This window comes from Dysidea avara, chromosome 10 (assembly GCF_963678975.1).
Source record: "Dysidea avara chromosome 10, odDysAvar1.4, whole genome shotgun sequence".
NCBI classification, from domain to species: domain Eukaryota; kingdom Metazoa; phylum Porifera; class Demospongiae; order Dictyoceratida; family Dysideidae; genus Dysidea; species Dysidea avara.
The window spans coordinates 14,856,919-14,882,601 of NC_089281.1; the positions used below are offsets into that span (position 1 = coordinate 14,856,919).

The 25,683-nt window shown below is 36.7% G+C and overlaps 2 protein-coding genes across 3 annotated transcripts in view; one reads left to right on the top strand and one right to left on the bottom strand.

The window, feature by feature from the left end:
• Window positions 1–25,683, bottom strand: part of LOC136268196 (CLIP-associating protein 2-like) — a 161,743-nt gene that overhangs the window by 32,131 nt on the left and 103,929 nt on the right. The window lies entirely within an intron of this gene.
• LOC136268185 (uncharacterized) overlaps window positions 1–25,683 on the top strand; it is a gene marked incomplete in the record, with an annotated part of 163,046 nt that overhangs the window by 20,250 nt on the left and 117,113 nt on the right. The window contains 2 exon segments of the mRNA XM_066063444.1: window positions 4,087–4,176; window positions 11,614–11,703. Coding sequence (XP_065919516.1) covers window positions 4,087–4,176; window positions 11,614–11,703 — 180 coding nt within the window.

A 25,683-nucleotide genomic window follows, 5' to 3' on the forward strand; every position in this document is an offset into this window, starting at 1 on the left:
ATTCTTGGCTTTTTGCAATGCTGATCTTACTGCCTCTTCTATATTTGCATTTGTAATGGTCTTTACAGAGTGTTGGTTTTCTCTATCATTATCCTTAGCAGTGGTGTTTGGGAAAATGATACCAGTGCTACTGCTTTGAGACTCTATCTCAATTTGAATTTGCAATTTGTGAATCCTCCTTAGCAAGCCAAGAATATTGAAATTCACCATTGTGGAAAAGGTAGGAGTCATGCTCCTAGCAGCACGGAAACCTTTCTTGCATGGTTGTGAGCCAAGCAGCCACGGGAAAAAATGATAATCAACTCCAGTTAATTTACTTTGGTCCCTTAATAGCATCAGAAGCAGGATTAGTGCATGAGCATTCAGCTCAATACAAATGCAACTATTTAACGAAGTATAGTTGGTCTCCAGACTATATTTCTTGCAGCAGACGATCCACTGCCTACAGTATCTTGCAAAAAACAGAGCAAACCAGGCTTCTTCTATGCGACGCAAAGGACCCAACTGTTTATCTAAGTAGCTGTTTACAATGCTTTTCATCATCTGTACGTAACATCTTGTACCCTTTGAGTCAGGAAAACTATCTAACAAAACTAACAAGTTTGTGCTGATTATTCGATTCACAGCTTCAAAATTTTGCCTGTCTTGATGGTCAAGATCTTTAAATCATAAATTATGCTGTTCTTTGTTATATGTTGCTTGAAGCAAGTGAAGGTGTGAGGTTAATGCTGAATATTTACCCATTGGTAAAACTTGTGATAAAGTAAGTAACCGTGTTTTCAGTTTCACACCCAAATGCACTGTATCTTAAACAAAGCACACAACCTCTTCAATTTCGATGATGAAAAACCAAGATTTCCAAGCTTTTGGCACTGAGCCCACCAATGACGCACCACTTTCAAGTGAAACATAGTCATATTTCTTTGAAGTGTAATTGTAGACGCCACTCTAGATGCACTATATGCTTCTAAATGAGCAACAAGCTGATCAAATGAAAAGAAAATTCGCCTTCAATCAATGGAGTATACCGCTTTGCAGCCTCTCGTTTGATAGTAGATAATGATGGAAGAGCCACTGGCATGTTTTTATGAAGTAGTTCATATCCAGAGGATCCTGTCCGCAGTAGCACTGAAAGTGAACATTTCTTCACTATTTTAGTATGTCTTCTTGCTTGTGGCACATGTTTACAATTTTCACAAGCAGTATACAGCAGCTCACGAACGAAGCAATGATGTAGAAAAATGTTCAAGAAGCAATGAGTCAGACTCCTTATCGGTACACGGTGGTGGTGTAAAATCTTCCAGAGCCTTTGAGATTTTATCAACAATAGGACAGTAATTGGTCAATAAATACTGATTAGGGACAAACAGCTTGCTTTGCCTAACAGCATAAGACCAATCACTGTAAACCTTAGGCCTGTGTTGTGATGAAATTGACTGCCCCTCTTGATCCACTGCAGCAAGAGGGGCCTTACAAAAATCCTGAGGCTCAGAGTTGATGTTGGCACTATCACCTACAACTTCATTGTTATCAGCTGTGGATTTGCTGTCATTGTTTGGTGTGCAGCAAACTTTCTCATGTTCAACTTGAGATTTGTCTTTAGAAATCAAGGAATCACCACTCCCAATGACGCTGTTACCTTCTTCACTTGGAGATACATCTTTACTGTGGCTACTGATTGATGGTTGACTCTTTTGTGTTTTGGCTGATCTGTTGACAATTTAAACAAAGGCTGCTGCTTTGGCTTTGTTTTCAGTACCCCTACACCCTTGTCGTCTTTAATCGTATGCTTTTCAATGCATGCTTTTATATAGCTCGTCCAATTTGAAAGCATCATTGTAGGTTTGGGTTTTTTAGACATCAATTTATATGACTTGTCACACAATTCACAATAAACAGATGCACAAGGGTGTTCTGAGTGGTCTAACTTTACTGTAATCTTTAAATTCCTTCAGTTCTGATAGATAATTTTCACCAGCTGCAGCTTGTTTTCGTAGCCAATCAGCGATTCTTTTTTGGACATCATCGGCTATTTCCTTCAGGTCATATGTAGTGTGGGCTCTCTCTTTTGTTGTACTAGTTTCATCTGTTTTTGAACTTTTTTGTTTCTTTGGAGAAAATGTGCTAGAAGAAGACCGCTTCTTTCCAGCTAAAGCAAACTTTGATTTTACAGAATTAATGAAATCTGTGATTCTGATTCTATGCCCCGGAGGAAATACAAATTTCCTGTGCATTGATGTGGTTGCAGAAGTATCTCTCCTAGCTTGCACAGTAGGTGGAAAGCAAGAATCATCATCAGAGTAATGCTTTAAAATAAATGACTCATATTCATCCAAACTATTTCAATTTCCAACAGTTTTCATTTGTACCACAACATTTGGCGTGTCAAAGCCAGCATTGATAAAGCAATTCATAGCATATTCAGGAATGGATTGTTCCATTAATGTTAAAAACTCGCTGTCCTCCATGGTAGAGGATATGCTGTGGCTTGCACAACCTGGACCAGTTTTGTGCTTAGTCATAGGAATGTAAGAGTGTAGATAATAATGTATGATGTGATTAAAGTTCTGGAAGAATGAAATCTTGGCTCTGTACCTTGAGCTTGCAGACCAAACAGCTGTTGTAAATAATAAAACATGCATTGATAATTTCCAGGACAGCATAGTATGTCAGTTTACATCATGTACATTTCAATTTCTGGATATGTAGTGTGATTGATGTATCTATAATGTAGATGTCATGGAATACATGTTTCTATAACAGTTTCTTGTCTCCTATTTAACATGAAGTAACATGAAGTGAAACTCTATTATGTTATGATTTTGGATGTCAGAGTATAATATAAATAGCCACTATGTGACCTAATTTTCGAAAAACCTATTTTGGGATACCAGTCACTGAAAGGAGGCAGTAGGTTTTCAACTGTGCTGTGTTAAAATTTACACACTCCAGAGATATGACATGTCTAATGCATTTCAAATTAACTTTTTTTATGGCTGTAATGCATTAAGTGTTGTGAGTGATGATTAAGTGTGACAAATCGTGACAAAATCACTTTGTTGACAAATAATTCCATTCCTAAATAAAAAATTTGTTTCAGTTTTATTGCTTCAACGAATCGCCAAATTTGTAAGTAAATTGGTGTCCCACGCTTGTAAAATTACTACATGGTCTGTATATGTGACCGAATTTTGGAAAATCACCCATATGGGTGCATTTGACACCTAAAATATTTAATGATCAAACAACAAACATCATAGTGCAAATCTACTTGTTAATGGTTGTAAGCCATTCTCAATACCTTAAATTACAAGAAAATTATTGAAATGTTTTCAAAACTGTGTCCTGCTCTTATTAGCAACCCACTAAACATGAAAATTCTAATTATTTCACGCACGCCTATATGGGTGATTTTCCAAAATTCAGTCGCTACTCCAGAACTGTGGTCAATAATATTGTTAGGGTTAGTAAGTCAGTACTGGTTTTCTTTTCCAGCTGTGAATGGGCCACCTATTGTTAATTTTATGTTTTCAGATCAGGAAAGTTAACCTAAACCAGTGTGGGAAGGTAGCTCATTATTCATTAAACTAAAGCATCACAGGATATCAGAACAGCTTTCTTTTTAGGAATAGATTAAGTTGTATACTACTAGCAAAGTTTTGGACCATCCATTAAGCATGTGGGTTTAACAAATTGTTTTGTGCGGCTGGACTTAATTGGTTCAGTGCCACCTTAACAGAACAGTCCCAAGAAGCTTTTGAAATTGTTCATTAGGTAATCTCATTGGCTTCAGAATTGTTTTATTAGAGTATATTTATCTTTCATTTTAACAGGCTGACTGGTATCCAAACCGAGTAATTTTATTATAGGAAGATGGAGCATACATAATTGCTTAGTTTATGAGCGATCAAAATTTTCTCCGTAAAGTCCCTCATTAGTGGCCATTTTGTATTGTATATGAGATCATAAATAATAGTTTTTATCTGTTATGCTATGGGATCATGTGATCCAACTAATTCAGGTGTTATACTAGTAGTTTGTGTTAATATGGTAAATTAAAGCCATATAACTGTTGTGTTCCCACAGAGAGGTACTACACCTCTACATTGGTGTAATAGTGTGGATATGGCGAAACTCCTAATTGAAAAGGGTGCAGATATTCATGCAGTGGATACGGTGAGCTAATAGAGTTTTCAGTGTGTGAGTTATATGGCTTCAGTAAACTTATTGTTGAGGTTGTTAGTACACAACCAAACTGTTTAGTCAAGTTACAATCATTATCTAAAATTGTGTACACTGTTTTCTTATGCTTGTAGTGTTCACATGTTATCACTAGTAGAGTGGTTTACTGACATAGTGGATGATAACGACCAATTACTGTGTATGGGAAAGAGAACACTTTCAGTACACAATGTTTCCCATAAAGTATCTATAGTATATCAACCAGAGGAGGTTGGACGCACTCTAAGCGCCCCTTAAATATATTGCCCTTAATTGCATTGTTTTATTTAGTATTTCACGTGACCCTCAATAGTCACAATACAAATTTGAAAAACGATGGTGTTGGTTGGGGTTGATTAGATATTTGGATGGTGCTTCACATAAGCTTCAAGGTGTGTACTTTGTCTTGTAAAGCGCTTAGTGATTGGGGTGAAATTATTAAGTTGCAGTTTGGTATGTAGAACTTCTCCAGAATTGTCACATATGTATTCTGTAATCAGAACAATGATACTTTACTGAATTATCCAAATTGTGGACATGCACTATTTTCTTATGCTGGTAGTGTTCACCTAGTCCAGTGGTTTCCTGAGTTAGTGGATGATAATGACTAGATACTGTGTATGAAAGAATATTTGAGGGAGAACAGTTTCAACACACAATGTTCCCCACAATTAGTCTGGCGCTGCCTGCCCCTTCGCAAAAAGTAAGGATCTGCTGAAATACAGGTACTAAATCATTTCTTCTGCCAGATTCAGCAGTAGCCGATTAATGCATGCCAATAGCGTTCACACACAAATCGCCTTGGCAACGCAATGCTTTTGTTTGAATTGACAGGAAATCATCTGACGTAAAGCAGTTACATATGTTGTTTAATAATTATTGAATTCCTTTTAAAATGAATTTCACAAGACCCTTAGTTGTTTTGAAGGAGTGGGCGGCACCTGACTACCCCATAATGTGGCTATAGTAGTATATCAACTATAGGATGTCTAGACTATCACCCTTGAATAAGCCCTATGGCTTTTATTTGATCAACTATTAATACGATATTGAACTCCCAGCACACATGGCATACCGTATGCAAGGAAATTTTGATGTCAAAAAAAAAACTTTGACGAATTCAGACTTCAGCAGATTTGACGAATAAAATGTTGACGAAAATGAAGAAATTGTAGGCAAAACCTGTACTTTTAAGGGCGCTTATATACATTTGACGAATTTAAATTTGATGAATTAAACCGATTCGTCAAATTCGTCAAATTATTTTGACGTCAAAATTTCCTTGCGTACAGTAGTAGCATTGTGATGTAGTGTAATAAAGCCATATAAATGTTGTGCTCCTACAGTTTCAACAATAAACATTACATTATGCAGCAGATAGTGGTAGTGATGTTACTACTGTCACATACGTAAATGGCAAATGGCCATTATGTTTTGTTTTCAGCTATGTTCAGCCCGTTGCACAGCGTTACCAATGAAGAAACTACAAGACAGACTTCTGCTATCAGACAGTTACTGTTTAGAATTGTAGGGAAGGCATCACACGGCCTTACTGCGACTTGTGCTGTCAGCAAAGATAAATGTGACTTAAAGAAGGACACAGTAAGTCCATGAAGAATGCATTGTACGTGATTCGGTATGCCAAAAGACACTGGGGCAATGTTGAACAGTGGAAAAGTCAAGCCCATAGTCTTAGCTGTTATCAAGTAACATTTGTCTGAAGGCATCGGTCAGTCAGGCAGTAGAAAATTCCACTGAGTATATATTTTAAATACCTATTACAAATATTTCGGGTCATACTGATTACACTTTACCTAACCAATAGTGCCAGGGCATCATGAAGGTATTGTGAGGCTGGTTTCTGGTGAATATTTTTATGAGAAAATGCAAACCTCCATGATCCCTAATATACAGTACTACCATACTGTATGATTATCAGTTTAGTGTTATTGTAAAGTTTCAACTTGTTAAATGTGTGTTTCTGTAAATACTAATATCTCGTAACTCTTTGGCTAACAAAATATTATGGCATTTAAATACAGGAGCAAGTAATCAAGTAACATTGTCTTGTATTGAGAGTTTGTGGTTCCTCCAATAAGTATTCTTTGTTTCATACTACATCTGTCTATTGGCTCATGTGCTGTGCTCCTGTATAATACATGAAGCATTACAAAAGTAAATACACATAATTATGCAAGGAGTCAAGACACACACTTTCATCCACAATACAGTCTTATATATACATGCTTAATTAAAATGTGACCAACACTAAATTCTTATGCCCACATGTCTCTGGCCACACAGCTCTGTGGGACCTGTACTATCCAATTTCCTCTTGTAGCTAAGGGATGCTGCAATAGTCATGGAATGATTGTGGCATAAAATGATGTATGGCATAGCCAGTTTATGTCGTGACATATACGTTTGGCTGCATATTTGCTCTACATTGTAAAAAGTAAATATTGGGAACAAATGCTGCCAGTACGACAAGTACAGATACATGATTCACATTTGTGCTTGTATTACTATGCACACTATATCCAAGGATTTGTTGCAAAATGTTTGACAATTTGGTACTTGTATCCTCCACCAGATACACCACTGAATATTTAAAATATCATTCCTTAGTACATGGAAATAAGACTCGCGTTTCAAAGAATAACTATTATAATATTTTGAAGACATCTAAAATCATGTAAATTCGGTTCCTTCAACTTGATTAGTTGTTTTAGTGATGGCTGAAACATTTAGTACAAAGAAGCAAACATAACATTAAATTTAATAAACACTTATAGGGTATATAGTTAGTTGGATCTCAGTCTCCACCTTAAGGAAGTGATGACGTTTACATATGCAATCTACACTGTAGTGACCTGAAAAATACTGCAGACGCATGCACATTACCTTTTCATGCTACAGATAGGAGCAGTTGCCGAGCTTTTGTACTGGACTACAATTGTGGCAGCAATGTAAGGATTGCAGTGTTGAATAGTTTGTTGGGTTCATATTAATGCTACAAATGTGTCAGTATGGCTTGTGTAATAAATTAATGGAAACAACAAACCTTATTATTGCATACCTTAATAGAGTCTGGCAATGGTTGTCATCATCATCATCATCAACATATCTGCACTCTCACCATCTCAAACAGCACTATTATTGCACCATCAGCCTTTTTTTGCTAGTCTTTCACGTGGTGCAGCAATCCTTACAGTTATCTCCATTTATTTCTGTATTTCATATGTTAAAAGTTTAGCATACGGCACATTGATACATCCGGCCTCTTATAATATCATCATCTTATAAGTAGCTGTCGTAAAGCTTACTATAAAGGATGTGTTATAGCATAGATATTACACGTATTAAAGGATTGGCAACGTACCTATTAAACCTGTAGCGATGTCACATACAACCCTCGTTATGGTTTATCATCCCGTTAACATGCTCTCTCACCTGTTTTAAATGCACAGACCACTCCGTTCCTTGTACCATAGCAGAGTAGTACTCAGTAAATATGTAAATCTTACTTCAAATGAACGTACAACTACTATGATGAGTATATGATGAACTAAAATAGTGAAACACACTGTCAGTTTTAACCCAGCACAAGATAATGCCCACTGCTTCATGACTTTTCACAGTTTTGGAGGTTTAACAAGGACACTAAAGTGCTTTTTTCTGAACAGCGTATTAAAAAATTAATTGTAACCATTAGTAGAGTGTAATGCTTTGTTTTGTGTAGGTGTATTGTCTACCCAAACTAATTATGGCTTGAAGCTGTTTCTTTGTGCTGGGTTTTGGAGTTTTATCATGGTTCCATGTGGAGAAGCATCAAGTTACTATTCAGTACAATAGAGCTCAGTGTTATGGTGGTGTAATGCAAATATGCACGAGCTCAAATTCAGATGTGGCATTAGCCATCAAAGTATGTAAAAAATGGGATATACAAGTTGCAGTGGAATAGAACATAACATCAACATGAAGGAACTGGTGGTGGTAAAGAGTAGTGTACCATGACTTTAAGCTTAGACAGGGAATAATGAGCATATTTGTAAATGTAGCAGCTCACAGCAAATACCATCCACTGGATATCAAGTGACTTCCTTGTGTTTGTCACAAAAATAGACGTTCCTTTCAAGTGCTGGAAACTGATGTTGTGGACTAACGTCTAGCTAGACTTAAAATCTGGTAGTTCACCTTTGTTATAATAATTGATATAAGCAATAGAAACACATCACTAGTTTTCTGAACTCCTAAGGACCACCTGCAGTTCAGACACCTAATAACTGAAGTTTTGCACAAAAATCTCTTTAAACAATGTGTTTAACACATTTGCAAAGCATGAAAAAAATATTACTTTAGCTTCTCTTAATAGAGCATTCAATTGTGGCATACAAGTTTGAGATTCCACTGTCCACCTGTAGAACATTTTCCAGTAGGTCCCATATCCCAGTGTTTAGCCGTCAGGGTAGTTATGACTGTGTTACATTCAATGAATTCAAGCACTAGTAGTAAGGTCAGCAGTATTCAGATCAGGTAAAACAGCATCAACATCACGACCCTAGGTGTCACAAATGACATGGGACTGTCAAACACTATTTCAGAAAGAAATGTTAAATTCTGAACTCTGGAATCACACACAGAATCAGTTGTTTTTGCTTCTTCCCTTGATTACAAAAACCACATGGGACAGACACACCCTTTGAGGCTTCCAGGATGGCTTGGAGTTAGCTAGATAACTGACTGATGGATGTTCCATTAATCTATCTGTGCAAAGCACACCTGCATCTCCATTGAGGTTCCTGAGGTCCTGTCAGCTACTCCGTTTTCTGCAATAGTAGAGGTGAAGTGAGCCTAGTTAACACCTAGATAAAGATTTATATTATTGAAATTCTAATCAAATATTTGAAATCCACGAACATTACACAATTTAGGAATGTTGGTCTCATGCAGTGGATAAGGTGAGCTAATTGAGCTGTAGTGAGTGAGTTATATGGCTTCAGTAAACTTATTGTTGAGGTTGTTAGTACACAACCAAACTGTTTAGTGGAGTTATAAACTATATCCAAATTGTGTACACTATTTTCTTATGCTTGTAGTGTTAACCTGTTATCACTAGTCTAGTGACATAGTGGATGATAATGACCAATTACTGTATACGAGAGAAGATTTGAGGGCTTTCAACACACAATGTTTCCCATAATTAGTCTGGTGCCGCCCGCCCCTTCACAAAAAGAGAAGGTCTGGTGAAATACAGATATTAAATTGACGGTAGCCTAATTAATACGTGCCAATGACATTTGCACAGAAATCGTCTTGGCAACACAATGCAATTGTTTGAATTGAAGTGTAGTCATCTGACGTAACCAGCAGTTGCGTACGCTGTCTAATTGAATTCCTTTTAAAATCATGACACACACTTTCATGCACAATTATACATGCTCACTTAAAATGTGGCCAACACCAAATTCTTATGCCCACATGTCTCTGGCCACACAACTCTGTGGGACCTGTATTATCAAATTTCCTCTTTTAGCTAAGGGATAGTCATACCTTAATGGAGTCAGGCAACAGTTGTCGTCGTCATCATCATCATCATATCTACACTCTCACCATCACTAACGACACTATTATTGCACCATCAGCCTGTTTTGCTAATCTTTCACGTGGCGTAGCAATCCTTACAGTTATCTCCGTTTATTTCTGTATTTCATATGTTAAGAATTTAGCATCCAGCACATCGATACATTTGGCCTCTTATTGATATCATCTCGATTATCATCATATAAAGTAGCTGTTGTAAGGCTTATTATAAAGGATTTGTTATAAGCATATGAATAAGGGATTATAAGGTGATGCTTATAACATAGGTGTAATAAAAAGAGATGTGATAATAGAGGTATTTTTGTTACAAATAACATGCCATATGCATGTCACTTTAGGGGCGATCTCTACTTAAACAGTACTACTGTACTGTTTGGTACAGCGTTTATAAACCAGTGTGACATGCTTGGAGTCAGTTGGTACAATGGTAATGGATGCAACTATTATGGGCTGTAGTTTTATTCCTGCAAACACACAAGTTTTTTTTTTTTCATTTTTTGACTACCTTTTAAAGAGATGTTTATATGAAGTGCTTGACTGCTCTATTAGGGTATTTGAGTGTACGGCAGTTTTTTTAAAGCAGTTTTCAACCCTACTTTACTATCAGCATATGGTACACATTACTCAACTTCCACAGTGAAATTGATGTTTTTATCACAAAGCGAACAATTCTGTCAATGCTCTACTAGTACTGTTATGGACCATACACATATTCTGTCCCGTAAATTTATGGGATAGCTCATACACACATGATAGCCCATATGCAAATCGGACTCGTATACATATATAGGAAACCTGTACACATGGGTATGGGGCAAATATCACTTTTGTATACATAACTTGGGAAGCTTTAGAGAGTTAATCCACATACCCAGCTTATCCACATAGCCAGCTAATCAAACCCCAGCAGGGAGCTCAAGTATAGGGAGCTAAAGGTTGCATGTTAAATAACTACTCCAGAACTCTGGTCAATAATATTGTTAGTGTTAGTAAGCCAGGACTGGTTTTCTTTTCCAGTTGTGAATAGGTCACTGATTGTTAATTTTATGCTTTCAGGTCAGGAAAGTTAGTATGGGAAGGTAGTTCATAAAACTAAAGCATCACAGGATGTCAGAATAGCTTTTTAGGGATAGATTAAGTTGTATACTACTAGCAAAGTTTTAGTCCACCCATTAAGCTTGTGAGTTGAACAAATTGTTTTGTGCGGCTGGACTTAATTGGTTCAGCGCCACCTTAACAGAACAGTCCTAAAAGTAATAAGAAGCTTTTGAAATTGTGCATTAGGTAATCTCATTGGCTTCAGAATACTCTGATGTTTTATTAGAGTATATTTACCTTTCATTTTAACAGGCTGACTGGTATCCAAACCCAGTAAAACCATCTAGTACCATTCTTAGCAATTTGTATGGCTTCACTGATGAACTAGTGTAGGAAGTGTGCTTTAACGTATTGTGCAGATTATGAGTGGAGCTAGTATGATCATGTGAAGACAAAAGTAAAAAAGTGACCCTTCACTAGTTGTAGCCATGACTACCATTAGAGGGTTAGTGTTCTCAACCTGAGCTAATGAGGGAGTGGGGATGAAAGGTTGAGATGGTGATTGTAGCGCACTCAAAATTTTCTCCGTAAAGTCCCTCATTAGGCCATTTTGTATCGTATATGAGATCATAAATAATAGTTTTTATCTGTTGTACTATGGGATCATGTGATCCATCTAATTCAGGTGTTATACTAGTAGTTTGTGTTAATATAGTAAATTAAAGCCATATAACTGTTGTGTTCCCACAGTTTGGTGCTACACCTCTACATCGGTGTAATAGTGTGGATATGGCGAAACTCCTAATTGAAAAGGGTGCAGATATTCATGCAGTGGATGAGGTGAGCTAATAGAGTTTTTAGTGTGTGAGTTATATGGCTTCAGTAAACTTATTGTTGAGGTTGTTAGTACACAACCAAACTGTTTAGTGGAGTTACAAACATTATCCAAATTGTGTACACTATTTTCTTATGCTTGTGGTGTTCACCTGTTATCACTAGTCCAGTGGTTTACTGACATAGTGGATGATAATAATCAATCACTGTATACGAGAGGGTTTTCAACACACACTGTTCCCAATAATTAGTCTGGTGCCACCCGCCCTTTCACAAAAAGTAAGGGTCTGGTGAAATACACCCAGATTCGGCGGTAGCTAATTAATATGTGCCAATGATGTTCACACACTAATCGTCTTGGCAACACAATGCAGTTGTTTGAATTGAAGTGTAGTCATCTGATGTAACCAGCAGTTACGTAAGCTGTCTAATTGAATTCCTTTTAAAATCAAGACACACACTTTCATGCACAATTATACATGCTTACTTAAAATGTGACCAACACCAAATTCTTATGCCCACATGTCTCTGGCCACACAACTCTGTGGGACCTGTACTATCAAATAGTGATGCACCGATACCGGTATCGCACTTGTATCGGTAAAGCTATAAATTCCCGATACCAACTGATACTTTAAATGATGTCATTTAGTTACTTATCAAGATGGCGGCGTACATAGCGTATTGAATGGAGTTGAGCAAAACTGATATAACCCATGAATTCCTAAAAAGAAACCAGCCACTAGCATTATTAGTACAGTGGAAACTGAAGTAAGCCACGAAATACGATTCATTGAAGCCATAAACTATTATATTCATAATTGATAGCCACAAAACCAGCAAACTGCAGTTGATGAGATTAGCCAATGAATTTAGTAAGCTAAATCATGCGGAGCCAACTTGCTTAATAACATTTTTAACTTTAACTGTGACTGGGAATTTCGGCTTCAGCAAAGCTACAATTGTCTGCTCAACAGATAATGGAACATTACTTAAAGAGGAATCATAATGATTTACTGTATGCTCATCGCAACCTATTGTGGAAATAGTAACCCAATGCTTCTCTGCTTCAAGATATATAACCTGAATGGTGTGTTTAGGATTTCTGAGCTGAGAATTCAATTTAGAATTTTGCAACAAAGTTGACTGAAAACCTCCAAAGTGTGGAAATTGCTTCTTGAGTAATCCACTTGCTAAGTTAACAATTGTGTCTGTTAATTGCTTTCCAGTCTGAATAAGATGTTTATCTTTTATAGTTAATTTGTGTTTACCATGGGTTACCCAAAGTGGTATAACATTTGACATGTTGTTGCTCCCATCATCTGATGACAACACTACAATTTCATTATTGTAATTCTGCTTGGTGATACTTGCTCCAATTGTTGTATTTATGCAGTTATGAATAAAAGATGCCGTGTCTTCATTTATCGTTAATTCTCTTGCTGTGTATAGATTGGAATGTGACTGATGATTAATTATGGTACCGTTCACTTCTGTGCATGTATGTTGCACTTTAGAGAAACATCCTTCAGACAATGTGCAAATATATGCCTTTGAAATTTGTGTATAGGCAACAGGCCGATCATTTGTATAAGTGAACGTGCGTTACTCACTGGTACTAGATGCACATATGAATCAAGAACAAAGTGCTCCAATGTTAGAGTGGATAGAGACTTTATTTTCTTTAACCTGTCTGTCTCTCTTCAACTTCTCTTTGTACTTGGCGAATTGATCTACTCTAACTATGCTGATACCATTTACCAACTTATCCAAAAAAATGTAGAACTCTCCCGATTTGATATCATTGTTTACTATTGGGATAGAGCTATCAATATTTGTAGAAGGTAATAGCAATTTTGTGCTAGTATTATAGGGCTGCTTAGCTCTTACCCTAAACAGATGATCACTTGACACTTGTTCCCTTTCTTGTAAAAGCCAAACTAAAGTAGATTTCCTGATTTATAGAGGTTCACCATTGTGAATTACTTCAAGGAACCTTTGGTCCAGTCTTATTTTAGTTGGTTTGTCATTGCTTGTAGTAGTTTGTTCAACTGGCTTGTACAGTGGAATAGTACTTTCATCAGATCCATCGATATCTGCATTGTTTATCTTCTTTCAACATACAAAATTAATTTGTTTCTTCAAGGGTTGATCAATTATTTCATGCCTATACATTACTTCTAATTCTTCCATTATATCTTCGCATTCTCGTACACTTAGCTGTGACTCTGTTGGTATGTCCATTTCTTTCTGTCTGTCCATTTCTTGCACTTCAATTTTGCCATCATCTTTTACATTGTCATCATTTTCTTCTACTAAATCTTCTCCGTAATTTTCTTCTACATCACCTACATCACCTACATCACCAAACGACACGTTGTCCCAGTTATCACTCTGCACTAGCAAATCTTTCATACCCAGATGTTTAATGGAATTCTTGGCTTTTTGCAATGCTGATCTTACTGCCTCTTCTATATTTGCATTTGTAATGGTCTTTACAGAATGTTGGTTTTCTCTATCATTACCCTTAGCAGTGGTGTTTGGGAAAATGATACCAGTGCTACTGCTTTGAGACTCTATCTCAATTTGAATTTGCAATTTGTGAATCCTCCTTAGCAAGCCAAGAATACTGAAATTCACCATTGTGGAAAAGGTAGGAGTCATGCTCCTAGCAGCACGGAAACCTTTCTTGCATGGCTGTGAGCCAAGCAGCCACGGGCAAAAAAGATAACCAACTCCAGTTGATTTACTTTTGTCCCTTAATAGCATCAGAAGCAGGATTAGTGTATGAGCATTCAGCTCAATACAAATGTAACTATTTAACGAAATATAGTTGGTCTCCAGACTATATTTCTTGCAGTAGACGATCCACTGCCTTCAGTATCTTGCAAAAAAAACAGAGCAAACCAGGCTTCTTCTATGCGACGTAAAGGACTCAACTGCTTATCTAAGTAGCTGTTTACAATGCTTTTCATCATCTGTACATAACACCTTGTACCCTTTGAGTCAGGAAAACTATCTAACAAAGCTAACACATTTGTGCTGATTATTTGATTCACAGCTTAAAAATTTTGCCTGTCTTGATGGTCAAGATCTTTAAATCATAAATTATGCTGTTCTTTGTGATACGTTGCTTGAAGCAAGTGAAGGTGTGAGGCTAATGCTGAATATTTACCCATTGGTAAAACTTGTGATAAAGTAAGTAACCATGCTCTCAGTTTCACACCCAAATGCACTGTATCTTGAACAAAGCACACAGCCTCTTCAACTTTGATGAAAAACCAAGATTTCCAAGCTTTTGGCACTGAGCCCACCAATGACTCACCACTTTCAAGTGAAATGTAGTCATATTTCTTTGAAGTGTAATTGTACAACTTTGACATCACACGCATTGATGTTAACAACCTACCATCCCCATCAGTACCAAAACTGATCACCTCAACATTTCTTTTTTTTACACTCTTCACAATATGTATCCATCGTAATGCCACCATGTTAGCATCAAAGCAGTTATCAGTACCAATTAAGCACAAACAAAATGGTGGTGTGTTTGGTGAAAGTGTTTGTGCCATGTAAACATAAGCACTGGAAGCTTTTTTATTATTTTCAAACATTGCTTCTATTGTACTTAAAGAGCTTGCCTGAAATGACCCAGACAACGATAACGAATCTTTGTCAATTGGCAGGACAAAGCCAACTAACTTATCCTTGGCTTGATCGTACTCTACTCTAGATATTACTCTTGTAGCATCCTCTGATATAGACGCCACTCTAGATGCACTGTATGCTTCTAAATGAGCAACAAGCTGATCAAATGAAAAGAAAATTCGCCTTCAATCAATGGAGTATACTGCTTTGCAGCCTCTCGTTTGACAGTAGATAATGATGGAAGAGCCACTGGCATGTTTTTATGAAGTATAGTTCATATCCAGAGGATCCTGTCCGCAGTAGCACTGAAAGTGAACATTTCTTCACTATTTTAGTATGTCTTCTTGCTTGTGACACATGTTTACAATTTTCACAAGCAGTATACAGCAGCTCACGAATGAAGCAATGATGTGGAAAAATGTTCAGTAAGCAATGAGTCAGACTCCTTATCGGTATGCTGTGGTGGTGTAAAATCTTCCAGAGCCTTTGAGATTTTATCAACAATAGGACAGTAATTGGTCAATAAATACTGATTAAGGACAAATTTTAAGTGCAGCTTGCTTTGCCTAACAGCATAAGACCAATCACTGTAAACCTTAGACCTGTGTTGTGATGAAATTGACTGCCCCTCTTGATCCACCGCAGCAAGAGGGGCCTTACAAAAATCCTGAGGCTCAGAGTTGATGTTGGCACTATCACCTACAACTTCATTGTTATCAGCTGTGGATTTGCTGTCATTGTTTGGTGTGCAGCAAACTTTCTTTCTCATGTTCAACTTGAGATTTGTCTTTAGAAATCAAGGAATCACCACTCCCAACGACGCTGTTACCTTCTTCACTTGGAGATACATCTTTACTGTGGCTACTGATTGATGGTTTACTCTTTTGTGTTTTGGCTGATCTGTTGACATATTTAAACAAAGGCTGCTGCTTTGGCTTTGTTTTCAGTACCCCTACACCCTCGTCGTCTTTAATTGTATGCTTTTCAATGCATGCGATTAAAGACGACAAGGGTGTTGGGATGCAAGATGCTTTTCAATATAGCTCGTCCAATTTGAAAGCATTATTGTAAGTTTGGGTTTTTTAGACATCAATTTATATGACTTGTCACACAATTCACAATAAACAGATGCACAAGGGTGTTCTGAGTGGTCTAACTTTACAGAAACTCTGTAATCTTTAAATTCCTTCAGTTCTGATAGATAATTTTCACCATCTGCAGCTTGCTTTCGTAGCCAATCAGCGATTCTTTTTCGGACATCATCGGCTATTTCCTTCAGGTAATATGTAGTGTGGGCTCTCTCTTTTGTTGTACTAGTTTCATCTGTTTTTGAAATTTTTGTTTCTTTGCAGAAAATGTGCTAAAGAAGACCGCTTCTTTCCAGCTAAAGCAAACTTTGATTTTATATACAGAAATAATGAAATCTGTGGTTCTGATTCTATGCCCTGGAGGAAATACAAATTTCCTGTGCATTGATGTGGTTGCAGAAGTATCTCTCCTAGCTTTCATGCACAGTAGGTGGAAAACAAAAATCATCATCAGAGTAATGCTTTAAAATAAATGACTCAATTTCATCCAAACTATTTCAATTTCCAACAGTTTTCATTTGTACCACAACATTTGGCGTGTCATAGCCAGCATTAATAAAGCAATTCATAGCATATTCAGGAATGGATTGCTCCATTAATGTTAAAAACTTGCTGTCCTCCATGGTAGAGGATATACTGTGGCTTGCACAACCTGGACTAGTTTTGTGCTCAGTCGTAGGAATGTAAGAGTGTAGATAATAATGGGAGGAACGCCAGAACAACTCAGATCAGCCAGAACAGCGTTATTTTTGCGATTGGAGTCACGTGCAAGCACTAGCATGCAAGATTATAAATACTACACAGAGGAATGAAGAAACATTGTCTGTTAATATGTTCTATAGCATTTATATAATCCTTACTTGCACCAAATCTGCAGGATGTAAGATAAGTCAACAGAAAATCGAGCGTTAATTAGGATTAGTGCACATAACCATGCATCCTAAACCACCCCAGCTATCTCAGCTACACTCCATACCCTTAACTAATAACCAAATGATTTGAAAGATAATGCAACTTCTAGCTAGTGCTGTGCTAAGTCGCTACAATCCATTTTTGTACTGAAGGATGCCTCTAATAAATTCGGTCACTGACTACCAGTAGGCTAGCTAGCTTGTGTTAAGTGTAGCAAAACTATGTCTTGGGATTGTAGCGATTGTGTAGTTAGGAATGCTTAGATGAAGTTTTGGCTGAGAAAGATGGTTTTCAGGTAAATAATTTAATGCGTATTCCAATTAACGATCACTCTCATATTAGTTCGTGTGGAATCTTTATAATCCGGCATGCTAGTACTTGCACGTGATTTCAATCGCATGTTCCGGCATTCCGGGTTTTCCATACTCCCGATAATAATGTATGATGTGATTAATGTTCTGGAAGAATGAAATCTTTGCTCTGTACCTTGAGCTTGCAGACCAAACAGCTGTTGTAAATAATAAAACATGCATGGATATTTCCAGGACAGCATAGTATGTCAGTTTACATCATATACATTTCAATTTCTGGATATGTAGTGTGATTGATGTGTCTATAATGTAGACGCCATGGAATACATGTTTCTATAACAGTTTCTTGTCTCCTATTTAACATGAAGTAACATGAAGTGAAACTCTATTATGTTATGATTTTGGATGTCAGAGTATAATATAAATAGCCACTATGTGACCTAATTTTCGAAAAACCTATTTTGGGATACCAGTCACTGAAACGAGGCACTAGGTTTTCAACTGTGCTGTGTTAAAATTTACACACTCCAGAGATATGACATGTCTAATGCATTTCAAATTAACTTTTTTTATGGCTGTAATGCATTAAGTGTTGTGAGTGATGATTAAGTGTGACAAATTGTGACAAAATGACTTTGTTGACAAATAATTCCATTCCTAAATAAAAAATTTGTTTCAGTTTTATTGCTTCAACGAATCGCCAAATTTGTAAGTAAATTGGTGTCCCACGCTTGTAAAATTACTACATGGTCTGTATATGTGACTGAATTTTGGAAAATTACCCATATGGGTGCATTTGACACCTAAAATATTTAATGATCAAACAACAAACTTCATAGTGCAAATCTACTTGTTAATGGTTGTAAGCTATTCTCAATACCTTAAATTACAAGAACATTATTGAAATATTTTTAAAACTGTGTCCTGCTCTTATTAGCAACCCACTAAACATGAAAATTCTAATTATTTCACACAGGCCCTTATGGGTGATTTTCCAAAATTCAGTAACATATGTGACCGAATTTTGGAAAATCACCCATATGGGCGCATTTGACACCTAAAATATTTAATGCTCAAATCACGAACTTTATAGTGCAAATCTACTTGTTGATAGTTTTAAGCCATTCTCAATACCTTAAATTACACAAGAAAATTATTGAAATGTTTTCAAAACTGTGTCCTGCTCTTATTAGCAACCCACTAAACATGAAAATTCTAATTATTTCACGCACGCCCATATGGGTGATTTTCCAAAATTCAGTCGCTACTCCAGAACTGTGGTCAATAATATTGTTAGGGTTAGTAAGTCAGTACTGGTTTTCTTTTCCAGCTGTGAATGGGCCACCTATTGTTAATTTTATATTTTCAGATCAGGAAAGTTAACCTAAACCAGTGTGGGAAGGTAGCTCATTATTCATTAAACTAAAGCATCACAGGATATCAGAACAGCTTTCTTTTTAGGGATAGATTAAGTTGTATACTACTAGCAAAGGTTTGGGCCATCCATTAAGCATGTGGGTTTAACAAATTGTTTTGTGCGGCTGGACTTAATTTGTTCAGTGCCACCTTAACAGAACAGTCCCAAGAAGCTTTTGAAATTGTTCATTAGGTAATCTCATTGGCTTCAGAATTGTTTTATTAGAGTACATTTATCTTTCATTTTAACAGGCTGACTGGTATCCAAACCGAGTAATTTTATTATAGGAAGATGGAGCATACATAATTGCCTAGTTTATGAGCGATCAAAATTTTCTCCGTAAAGTCCCTCATTAGTGGCCATTTTGTATTGTATATGAGATCATAAATAATAGTTTTTATCTGTTATGCTATGGGATCATGTGATCCAACTAATTCAGGTGTTATACTAGTAGTTTGTGTTAATATGGTAAATTAAAGCCATATAACTGTTGTGTTCCCACGGGGTGCAATACACCTTTACATGCGTGTAGAAGTGTAGATATGGTGAAACTCCTAATTGAGAAGGGAGCAGATATTCATGCAGTGAATGGGGTGAGCTAATTGAGCTGTAGCGTATGAGTTATATGGCTTCAGTAAACTTATTGTTGAGGTTGTTAGTACACAACCAAACTGTTTAGTGAAGTTACAATCATTATCTAAAATTGTGTACACTGTTTTCTTATGCTTGTAGTGTTCACATGTTATCACTAGTAGAGTGGTTTACTGACATAGTGGATGATAACGACCAATTACTGTGTATGGGAAAGAGAACACTTTCAGTACACAATGTTTCCCATAAAGTATCTATAGTATATCAACCAGAGGAGGTTGGACGCACTCTAAGCGCCCCTTAAATATATTGCCTTTAATTGCATTGTTTTATTTAGTATTTCACGTGACCCTCAATAGTCACAATACAAATTTGAAAAACGATGAGGTTGACTGGGGTAGATTAGATATTTGGATGGTGCTTCACGTAGGCTTCAAGGTGATGTACTTTGTTTTGTAAAAACGCTTGGTGATTGGGGTGAAATTATTAAGTTGCAGTTTGGTATGTAGAACTTCTCCAGAATTGTCACGTACGTATTCTGTAATCAGAACAATGATGCTTTACTGAATTATCCAAATTGTGGACATGGACTATTTTCTTATGCTGGTAGCGTTCACCTAGTCCAGTGGTTTCCTGAGTTAGTGGATGATAATGACTAGATACTGAATATTTAAGGGAGAACAGTTTCAACACACATAGTCTGGTGCTGCCTGCCCCTTCGCAAAAAGTAAGGATCTGCTGAAATACAGGTACTAAATCATTTCTACTGCCAGATTCAGCGGTAGCCGATTAATGCATGCCAATAGCGTTCACACACTAATTGCCTTGGCAACACAATGCTTTTGTTTGAATTGACGGGAAATCATCTGACGTAAAGCAGTTACATATGTTGTTTAATAATATTGGATTCCTTTTAAATGAATTTCACCAGATCCTTAGTTGTTTTGAAGGAGTGGGTGGCACCTGACTACCAATAATGTGGCTATAGTAGTATATCAACTATGGGATGTCTAGACTATCACCCTTGAATAAGCCCTATGGCTTTTATTTGATCAACTATTAATACGATATTGAACTCCCAGCACACATGGCATAGTAGCATTGTGATGTAGTGTAATAAAGCCATATAAATGTTGTGCTCCTACAGTTTCAACAATAATCATTACATTATGCAGCAGATGGTGGTAGTGATGTTACTACTGTCACATACGTAAATGGCAAAATGGCCATTGTGCTTTGTTTTCAGCTATGTTCAGCCCGTTGCACAGCGTTACCAATGAAGAAACTACAAGACAGACTTCTGCTATCAGACAGTTACTGTTTACAATTGTAGGGAAGGCATCACACGGCCTTACTGCGACTTGTGCTGTCAAGCAAAGATAAATGGGAAGACACAGTAAGTCCATGAAGAATGCATTGTACGTGATTTGGTATGCCAAAAGACATGTTGAACAGTGAAAAAGTCAAGCCCATAGTCTTAGCTGTTATCGAGTAACATTTGTCTGAAGGCATCAGTCAGTCAGGCAGTAGAAAATTCCACCAAGTATATTTAAAAAAATACCTATTACAATTATTTCGGGTCATACTGAAAGCACTTTACCTAACCAATAGTGCCAAGGCACCATGAAGGTATTGTGAGGCTGGTTTCTGGTGAATATTTTAATGAGAAAATGCAAACCTCCATGATCCCTAATATACAGTACTACCATACTGTATGATTATCATCAGTTTAGTGTTATTGTAAAGTTTCAGTTTGTTAAATGTGTGTTTCTGTAAATACTAAGTATCTCGTAACTCTTTGGCTAACAAAATATTATGGCATTTAAATACAGGAGAGTGTAATCAAGTAACATTGTCTTGTATTGAGAGTATACTTGTGGTTCCTCCAATAAGTATTCTTTATTTCATACTACATCTGTCTATTGGCTCTTGTACTGTGCTCCTGTATAATACATGAAGCATTACAAAAGTAAATACACATAATTATGCTAGGAGTCAAGACACACTTTCATCCACAATACAGTCTTATATATACATGCTTAATTAAAATGTGACCAACACCAAATTCTTATGCCCACATGTCTCTGGCCACACAGTTCTGTGGGACCTGTACTATCAAATTTCCTCTTGTAGCTAAGGAATGCTGCAATAGTCATGGAATGATTGTGGCATAAAATGATGTATGGCATAGCCAGTTTATGTCGTGACATATACGTTTGGCTGCATATTTGCTCTACATTGTAAAAAGTAAATATTGGGAACAAATGCTGCCAGTACGACAAGTACAGATACATGATTCACATTTGTGCTTGTATTACTATGCACACTATATCCAAGGATTTGTTGCAAAATGTTTGACAATTTGGTACTTGTATCCTCCACCAGATACACCACTGAATATTTAAAATATCATTCCTTAGTACATGGAAATAAGACTCGCGTTTCAAAGAATAACTATTATAATATTTTGAAGACATCTAAAATCATGTAAATTCGGTTCCTTCAACTTGATTAGTTGTTTTAGTGATGGCTGAAACATTTAGTACAAAGAAGCAAACATAACATTAAATTAAATAATAAACACTTATAGGGTATATAGTTAGTTGGATCTCAGTCTCCACCTTAAGGAAGTGATGACGTTTACATATGCAATCTACACTGTAGTGACCTGAAAAATACTGCAGACGCATGCACATTACCTTTTCATGCTACAGATAGGAGCAGTTGCCGAGCTTTTGTACTGGACTACAATTGTGGCAGCAATGTAAGGATTGCAGTGTTGAATAGTTTGTTGGGTTCATATTAATGCTACAAATGTGTCAGTATGGCTTGTGTAATAAATTAATGGAAACAACAAACCTTATTATTGCATACCTTAATAGAGTCTGGCAATGGTTGTCATCATCATCATCATCAACATATCTGCACTCTCACCATCTCAAACAGCACTATTATTGCACCATCAGCCTTTTTTTGCTAGTCTTTCACGTGGTGCAGCAATCCTTACAGTTATCTCCATTTATTTCTGTATTTCATATGTTAAAATTTTAGCATACGGCACATTGATACATCCAGCCTCTTATAATATCATCATCTCATAAGTAGCTGTCGTAAAGCTTACTATAAAGGATGTGTTATGGCATAGATATTACACGTATTAAAGGATTGGCAACGTACCTATTAAACCTGTAGCGATGTCACATACAACCCTCGTTATGGTTTATCATCCCGTTAACATGCTCTCTCACCTGTTTTAAATGCACAGACCACTCCGTTCCTTGTACCATAGCAGAGTAGTACTCAGTAAATATGTAAATCTTACTTCAAATGAACGTACAACTACTATGATGAGTATATGATGAACTAAAATAGTGAAACACACTGTCAGTTTTAACCCAGCACAAGATAATGCTCACTGCTTCATGACTTTTCACAGTTTTGGAGGTTTAACAAGGACACTAAAGTGCTTTTTTCTGAACAGCGTATTAAAAAATTAATTGTAACCATTAGTAGAGTGTAATGCTTTGTTTTGTGTAGGTGTATTGTCTACCCAAACTAATTATGGCTTGAAGCTGTTTCTTTGTGCTGGGTTTTGGAGTTTTATCATGGTTCCATGTGGAGAAGCATCAAGTTACTATTCAGTACAATAGAGCTCAGTGTTATGGTGGTGTAATGCAAATATGCACGAGCTCAAATTCAGATGTGGCATTAGCCATCAAAGTATGTAAAAAATGGGATATACAAGTTGCAGTGGAATAGAACATAACATCAACATGAAGGAACTGGTGGTGGTAAAGAGTAGTGTACCATGACTTTAAGCTTAGACAGGGAATAATGAGCATATTTGTAAATGTAGCAGCTCACAGCAAATACCATCCACTGGATATCAAGTGACTTCCTTGTGTTTGTCACAAAAATAGATGTTCCTTCCAAGTGCTGGAAACTGATGTTGTGGACTAACGTCTAGCTAGACTTAAAATCTGGTAGTTCACCTTTGTTATAATAATTGATATAAGCAATAGAAACACATCACTAGTTTTCTGAACTCCTAAGGACCACCTGCAGTTCAGACACCTAATAACTGAAGTTTTGCACAAAAATCTCTTTAAACAATGTGTTTAACACATTTGCAAAGCATGAAAAAAATATTACTTTAGCTTCTCTTAATAGAGCATTCAATTGTGGCATACAAGTTTGAGATTCCACTGTCCACCTGTAGAACATTTTCCAGTAGGTCCCATATCCCAGTGTTTAGCCGTCAGGGTAGTTATGACTGTGTTACATTCAATGAATTCAAGCACTAGTAGTAAGGTCAGCAGTATTCAGATCAGGTAAAACAGCATCAACATCACGACCCTAGGTGTCACAAATGACATGGGACTGTCAAACACTATTTCAGAAAGAAATGTTAAATTCTGAACTCTGGAATCACACACAGAATCAGTTGTTTTTGCTTCTTCCCTTGATTACAAAAACCACATGGGACAGACACACCCTTTGAGGCTTCCAGGATGGCTTGGAGTTAGCTAGATAACTGACTGATGGATGTTCCATTAATCTATCTGTGCAAAGCACACCTGCATCTCCATTGAGGTTCCTGAGGTCCTGTCAGCTACTCCGTTTTCTGCAATAGTAGAGGTGAAGTGAGCCTAGTTAACACCTAGATAAAGATTTATATTATTGAAATTCTAATCAAATATTTGAAATCCACGAACATTACACAATTTAGGAATGTTGGTCTCATGCAGTGGATAAGGTGAGCTAATTGAGCTGTAGTGAGTGAGTTATATGGCTTCAGTAAACTTATTGTTGAGGTTGTTAGTACACAACCAAACTGTTTAGTGGAGTTATAAACTATATCCAAATTGTGTACACTATTTTCTTATGCTTGTAGTGTTAACCTGTTATCACTAGTCTAGTGACATAGTGGATGATAATGACCAATTACTGTATACGAGAGAAGATTTGAGGGCTTTCAACACACAATGTTTCCCATAATTAGTCTGGTGCCGCCCGCCCCTTCACAAAAAGAGAAGGTCTGGTGAAATACAGATATTAAATTGACGGTAGCCTAATTAATACGTGCCAATGACATTTGCACAGAAATCGTCTTGGCAACACAATGCAATTGTTTGAATTGAAGTGTAGTCATCTGACGTAACCAGCAGTTGCGTATGCTGTCTAATTGAATTCCTTTTAAAATCATGACACACACTTTCATGCACAATTATACATGCTCACTTAAAATGTGGCCAACACCAAATTCTTATGCCCACATGTCTCTGGCCACACAACTCTGTGGGACCTGTATTATCAAATTTCCTCTTTTAGCTAAGGGATAGTCATACCTTAATAGAGTCAGGCAACAGTTGTCGTCGTCATCATCATCATCATCATATCTACACTCTCACCATCACTAACGACACTATTATTGCACCATCAGCCTGTTTTGCTAATCTTTCACGTGGCGTAGCAATCCTTACAGTTACCTCCGTTTATTTCTGTATTTCATTTGTTAAGAATTTAGCATCCAGCACATCGATACATTTGGCCTCTTATTGATATCATCTCGATTATCATCATATAAAGTAGCTGTTGTAAGGCTTATTATAAAGGATTTGTTATAAGCATATGAATAAGGGATTATAAGGTGATGCTTATAACATAGGTGTAATAAAAAGAGGTGTGATAATAGAGGTATTTTTGTTACAAATAACATGCCATATGCATGTCACTTTAGGGGCGATCTCTACTTAAACAGTACTACTGTACTGTTTGGTACAGCGTTTATAAACCAGTGTGACATGCTTGGAATCAGTTGGTACAATGGTAACGGATGTAACTATTATGGGCTGTAGTTTTATTCCTGCAAACACACAAGTTTTTTTTTTTTCATTTTTTGACTACCTTTTAAAGAGATGTTTATATGAAGTGCTTGACTGCTCTATTAGGGTATTTGAGTGTACGGCAGTTTTTTAAAGCAGTTTTCAACCCTACTTTACTATCAGCATATGGTACA